At 40.8% G+C, this 7074-nt stretch overlaps 1 protein-coding gene across 2 annotated transcripts in view; it reads right to left on the reverse strand.

Moving 5' to 3' along the window:
- Window positions 1-1629: 1629 nt before the first annotated feature.
- The window catches only part of abcc1 (ATP binding cassette subfamily C member 1 (ABCC1 blood group)), a 109574-nt gene continuing 104129 nt past the window's right edge, over window positions 1630-7074 (reverse strand). For both annotated transcript variants that reach the window (XR_013487967.1, XM_033644634.2), the window contains 2 exons: window positions 7002-7074; window positions 1630-6638 (listed from right to left, as the gene is read on the reverse strand). The exon at window positions 7002-7074 is cut by the window's right edge and continues 122 nt beyond it. Coding sequence is in view for 1 of the 2 variants with exons in the window: in XM_033644634.2 (XP_033500525.1) it covers window positions 6530-6638; window positions 7002-7074 (182 nt within the window). In the remaining variant the exon portion in view is untranslated. The remainder of the gene's footprint in view (window positions 6639-7001) is intronic.

Raw genomic sequence — 7074 nt, forward strand, 5'->3', positions numbered from 1 at the left:
ACATGTTTGATATTTCTAAATACTTCACAGTGACGACATAAGCTGGGGGCTGAAACGGGCGCGAGTGCGAGGTCCCACCAAACGCTGCTTGCAGCTTTAATTTATCCTGTTTTTTTTTTTATTAATTAATTTATTTATTTTGTTTTCTGCTGCTTTTTTTGTGTTTGTTTGAATGGGGATATGTATGTTTGATCATAAAATGGAAAATAAAAATACTTTAATCAAGATAACCAAGTTATATTTGTTATTCTTCAAAACACACATTTCATTTCTCCTGTGTTTGAGACAAATGAACTTGAATGTTTGTATGGATTATAACCAGTTTCTAAAGGTCCTGACGCACCAAGTCAACAGTCAGCCGTGCGTCAAAGTCGGGCCATTGGTGAGCATGTCCTGCCCTCATTGGTGTGGTGTGTCCTGCACCATTGGCCCTTGTCTGCACAAGTCAGCTGTTCTTCCGCATCGGCTACTCAGGAGTCCATCGTTGAATTGAATCACTCTGATTGGCAGTTCAGCTCAGCATACAAGAAAAACAGAAGTGAGGAAACAAAGAGCTAAAGTCCAGAGGGAGTGAGACAAAATGAACGTGTTCCATAAGGACAGAAACATTTCCTGATGGTTTGTGTTATTGTTCACTAGTGCATGGTAAATATGCTCTTCTCTTTCAACATTGGATTGTGTTGTTACTGTACTAACTGGCTAACTAGCATCAAGACAGTCTTCCTGGTACTCTTTTTGAATGGTTAATACTAGGGCATTAACGACTGATTTTTTTCAGGTCGACTTATTTGTCAATAAAGTTGAAGTCAAGTCGACAAGTCATTTGTTGACGTCATCACATTGACACGGCGGAGGAAACTGAAGTATCTCCACACATGTGATGTGTGTCTGTCAAGGCCCAAACATACTCGGGCGGAACGGACTCTGTGGAGGTCCGCGTGGACTCTAAGCGGACGTCCGCAAGCCCTGTGCGCGCAAAGCTCCGCGCGGACTCCGCTCCGTGCATCAGTGACTGCTCGGCATGTATTTTTCATATTGCAGGGATTTTTCACGGACATTTTTACAGGAAACTACAACGTGGAAGTGCGCTTGACTATGAAAGCCCAAATGACTGCGAACATTCCTCGCGGAGTCTGCTCCGCTTATAGTACGCCCGAGTATGTTCACTTCACGGATAAAGTATCAGCGTAAGCCAATCAGAGGCAGCGATTACATTCCGTACACAAGCACACAGAGAGAGAGAGAGAGGGAAAAAACACACGACATGTCGACTCCTCCCGGGGGTTGTCGACTTGTGCCACTGACGTCGACACGTCGACAAATCGATTTTTCTGTTAATGCCCTAGTTAATACAGACTACTACTGTCTGATGATGTGGAGAGTTGCAGGCACAGAACAATCTGGTTGACCACTGGCTGTAGTCTTTGCGGTGTGTGCATGTGCAACTTTTTTGGCCACATCACAGGCGACATGAGACCACGCAGCCAAGGGGCTTTGTTGCTGCGAGTTCTCTGAAGTCAGTTTGGTGTGTCTGGGCCTCAAAGTGCATGCAAGTGTTCCAGTGCACAGTAGAAAGTGGGATGTCTTTCTGCATGTCGGTTCAGGAGCTTTTAAATGCAGTACCTTATCAAAACAATCACTCAGAATCTTTATTCACTTAAAATAACACAAGAACTCACTGACACAAATACAACAATGCACAGAAATGTAACACAGGGTCAAATCAGCTTAAAACTGAGACTCATACTGTGGGCATGCGTCCATCTCTTTAAAGCATCACGTTAGCTGTAAACAATTCAGATATGTCATGTACATAAAAAGTCAAAATGAACCTAAAAAAGATTACAATGTCCATTTTGTGTACATTCAGGACATCGGGACCTCATTAGAGTTCACCTAAAATCAAAATCCCAAAAACAAAATGTTGTTCAGTAGGAGCAGAGCCTCGAAACTAATAAGCAGCTCACATCAACACATCAATTTGAAGCAGTTGTTGAAAGAACACAAACACACAATAAATAAAAAGTCAGTGCTGGAAGTAAAGTAACAGTCAAGAGGAGTCTGTCCAACAGATTCCTGGAGTTTGTGCGTTTGTAGCTTTGATTTATGTTTTAATGTTCAGTATTGGTTGTTTCTGACTGGCACACCTGCTGTTGCTCCTAACACATCTTCATGCTCCTGATGATGCTCCAAATGTAAAATTGAGAGCAGGAAACAGCAAACACTACCCCCTCAGAGGAAACAATCCTGAGAATGTTACATCCTGCTGTTCCCTGTGACACTTAGTACATAGTATGGAATTCAGACAAAGCAGTTATGAATCAGGAATGTCTCACTTACAGGCCCAGTGTGTTAGATTTAGGGGGGATTTAGTGGTGTCTAGTGGTGAATTGCAGATTGCAACCAGCTGAAACTTCTCCAGGTTAGAATTCCTTCAGTGTTCATTGTTCAGGAGGTACAAGAACAGCTGACAGTTTCATGTTACAAATCAATGTTTCTTCTTCACAGTTTGGCGTGTCGAAGATGGTTATTAGATTAGCAGCTGCTACTGTGTGTTCACCTTTTTTTCTGATCCAGATGTTCAGTTTTTTACTGTGAGCAAAGTTATCAACAGTGGTCTCTTCATCTTTAAAACAAATGGACTTTGTGATTAAACCAGTAAAAACAAAATAGAGCAGTTTCACTTCTGTTTCAATCTTTTTTTTTTGTTTGTTTTTTTGACGCTGCTCATCACTGACACAATGCAAATGCAAAAACGTAAATGGCCCTGTCTAGAGCCAGTGTTTGTTTTGTCTGTTCTGGGCTATTGTAGAAACACAGCGGTGCAACATGGCAGACTCTGTAAACAAGGACCTGCTCCCTATGTAGATAAAAACGGCTCTAAGGTAACAAAATTCTAAGGAAATGACAACATGATTTTTATTTTCAGCTGATTATACACCAAAAAAAAACCCCATACTTATATTATATTCCATTTTTGTCGATTCAACACACTGGACCTTTAGGGGTGTGAGTCCACACAGCATTTTTCTTTGGCAGAAAAGTGGTGGCAGGCTGCTGGGGAGCACTTTATCAGAATGCTTCTTAAAAATACGCTCAGAGCTCTTTTTTCTTAATTATGTGCTAGGTGTGGATTTTGTTTCTAGGACAACAATATCTCTTAGCTTGGTGGCTGACACAACGCTATGTTAACAGAGGATTTACACAACAACAAGATTAGAATGGTACAGTCAGTATGTTTACATGCACACTTAAGTGGAGCTATGGTTATACTGTAGCTCCACTAGGCCATTTAATTTGACTATTGTCCTTGTCCCCTTATACAAGCACAGGAGGGGAATCAATTAATGGACCGATGTATGTCCGACTCCACTATGATAGGCGGCGATATGCCCCCTTTCAGCCCCCTTTCACAGACCAAAAAACTGACAAAAAAGTTAGCTATGAATAGCTACAGTAGCAGCTAACTGGTACCATGGTGTCATGTAAACGTACTGATTGATAAAAGCTCAACACTCACCAGCAACATTCAGTGTCTGCTGGCGGATCTGCTCCCACAGGTGGGTATGGAGGTATTTTTGTGTCTTTTTGTTGCAATCATATAAAACTGTTTTGAGAGCATATTTCTTGAACTGCAATTAAAAATCAAGTTTGTAAGTAAAAACGTATGATCATTTTGCTTATAAATCAGTACTCTTTGCTTGCAAGTTAAAAAGTTTTGCTTGCAAATCAGTCCTCTTTGCTTGCAAGTTAAAAAGTGTTTCTGCGTTTCTTTGAAACTGGAGTCCAGGGTGAAGGTTTTGGAAGACTCCAGCGCAAGCGGTTGCATGTAGATAGGATAACCGCAGTATTTTATTACCTGTCTCCATTGTTTGACGTCAGAGAGATGGTAAATAGCTCTTTTCTAAAAGTTTACTAACTACTAAAATCCCACATCCTGTGTTAAATACAATGTATCTTAACTATATTCACAATGAAGCTTGATTCTGCACTCTGCCCGTATGTGAATGTTTACCGTTGCTATGGCAACAAGTGACAGCTGACGTTAGCGTTAGTTAGCTTAGCTCAATCGTCCGACAAACAATAACCCATAAAATTATAATTCAATATATTTAAACAAAATCCACAACAGCTACCAACAGTTACAGTCTTTAAAACCTTAGCTAATGTGTTGTCACAGATTAGATTGTCAAAATGAAAGTAATAACAGCTTAAAGTGGAACTAATGTGTTTTTCAACCTGGGCCCTATTTTCCAATCTACTTTTGTCTAAATGAGTGATAGGATGTTCAATATTTGACATTTCTCCACTACGAAGCTAGGGCTGACCTGCCTGCAGCCCGTGAGCGCACGCTATATTAAATAATAGGGCACTCAGACAGCTTCAAACAACGTCAAAATACTTCCACTAAAAGTGCATTTTTTTCACACAGATAGGCTCGGATTGTTAGTATAATTATCCGACAACGTAACGGAAAGGAGAAATGAACGTCTGTGTTTACCTTTAGCTGGATTTGGACATGTTCCTCTGCCTGTTGAAATTTTAGTATATGTGCTACCGAAGTAACACTGCTCCCTCTCTCTCTTCGTCCGCTCTTCAATTTCAATGAGCTCTGCATAGTTCATCTGCAGGAACTACGCTAGCATTACTGACGGTTGCATCCAATCATATGCAGTTACCTTACGTTACAGTTCCCTTAAACAATATCACGAAGCACAATACAATCTGTATAAACAAATTATCTATTAAGGGTACACTACTAAAATCTGAAGGTGCTTAGGTGACATCTGAAAGAATAAATGAAAACAAACGGTGATTTTACTGGTCTTCAGTAGCTTTACTCTAGGTGTAACTGCCAACTGGAGAACCAACCGTTTATATACCCAGATTTGCTCTCGTGCCTTTACTCAAATCAGTTATGCTTTAAATTGAATGGGGGTGTCTGTATAGTATCTGTAAAGATACAAAATTGATATCATATGCATAAAATAATGTCACAATTGAGTGGGCAGATACACAAAAATACCCTATATGTCACACTAACTTTATTTGTGAGTGTGCTATCTACTCTCTTTGGATGGCATATCCAGCTGCATGACCTAACAACCAATGCAGGAGGTTGTTCCTGTTGCTAGCTACCCCAACTACACTACCACAAAAGCAACAACGGGCCTGCCAACGGAGGTTCTGGATCTGGCCAGGTCGGACCTCCTTTGGCAGGCCCGTTGCTGCTTTCGTGGTAGTGTAGTTGGTCGTTCAGGCGCCTCTGCTGTTGAATTAGGTCGCGCTAAGTTACATCGCCACCTACTGCTTTGGCATGTGTTTTACATCACTTGGTAGCAGGTTTTGCGGTTTTGTGTGGATATCATATGTTTTTATCAAACCACTCTTGTGGACAAATATTTTTAAACAAAACTATAGGATTTGCAAACAAAACTTTAGGATTTGCATTTTTAAATCAATAATTTTTTACTTGCAATAAAACATTTTTTGATTACAATATTAATACTTTTGCTCTCAAATCTTTTTTTTGATTGCAAAACCTAATGTTTGATTGAATAATAAAGAAACAAATGTAGCTCCATAGATGGGCTTTTCTGTCTTTGTTATGATAGTGGCCTAGCTAAAAGAGTGGCAGTGACATCACCAGCTCCTTTCTGAACACATTTAGAGATTTTTATATAGATGCATTTGAAGCAGCCGCACAAAAAAGGGAGAATGCTCTGAATAAAGATGCCGGGGGCAACGCTTTTCCTCTAAGCAGATGCTCTCACCACATTGGGAACAACTGAAAAAAAGACATTGGTGTTGAGAAAAAAAACCCTATGTGGACACAGGCCCTTGACCTTGGCTCCTGTTTGTTAAATGAGAACGCTCACTGCCTATTTGAACATGCTGTCCGTGTAAGCAGTCTCCCAAATCATGATCCTCTTCTCAAATGAGTGCTGATTTTTAAAATCTGCAAAATAGCTGGGATTTCTGAGGACAGTATTTGGCACAAAATAATTTAGCACTTATGGAACAAACCTTTTTGTCCTCCACTGACTTCAGCATTGAATACCACAGCCACAAGTGAACTGTTTCTGATAGACTGCAGGAATTGTGTCTGGAGAGAAGTACAACTCCTCCCCTTTGTTCAAGCACAGGTACAATGCTCTGTCTAAATGAATGCCGTATAAAGTATGTCCCTTGTTAGAATATCTCACCTCCTGGTCCATGGCAGAAATGGCAGTAACAGAAAGTGAAAGGGGTGGGAGGAATCAGGGGTCACAGAGACGTCCCAGGCTGACAGAAAGATGCAAGGTTGTTTGGGACAGGCATCATGGAGTTGTGTAGTTAAATGAGGATTGAAGTGTATGGTGAAGCAGATCAAACCAAACCTGTTGTTCTCATCAATACCCTTTCTTAAACAGTCCATCATTCTAAATCTTAACAATCTCCCTCTTCCTCTGTAAGTGAGGAGCTCCACAACAGGGAGCCAGACAAGCTGGGAGGGACTCAGAGGAGCAGCTGAACAGAGTGAGCTGCTTCATACCAGCCCTGCATCCTTGGCCATCTTGTAAAAAGCTCCTCTTTGAGCGATGAGATTGGAGGGGGAATCGAACTCTGCCATCTCTCCCTTGTCCAACACCAGGACCCTAGAGGAGCCAAAAAATTCATTAAGTTCTTTGGTATGAAGAGCACAAGCAAATAGCTACACCTACATCTGTTAGTACTAAAGCTGCAGATCTGCTACATGCACCTGTATGTTTCTGCACACGTTATCTCGTGATAATGCCAAACTAATGTTTGACATCTCTAGATGACACAGAATCCAGTTATTATCTTAACATATCAAAGACTAGACATAAATAACTATTTACCTTGAGATAATAACTCAAGACTAATAAGAATCATTGGCAACAATGACCACTGTTGGCTCTATGAACTGAACACAAAGATAGGTATTTATATAACAAAGCCATGTGTAAAGACAGCTGTTTCTGTGTAGTGTCCCATACCGGGTGTAGTCCATGATAGTGTTAAGGCGATGAGCGATTGTCAGGACAGTGCAGTCCTCAAACTGAGAGCGGA

This window comes from Epinephelus lanceolatus, chromosome 18 (assembly GCF_041903045.1).
Source record: "Epinephelus lanceolatus isolate andai-2023 chromosome 18, ASM4190304v1, whole genome shotgun sequence".
In the NCBI taxonomy this organism is placed as follows: domain Eukaryota; kingdom Metazoa; phylum Chordata; class Actinopteri; order Perciformes; family Serranidae; genus Epinephelus; species Epinephelus lanceolatus.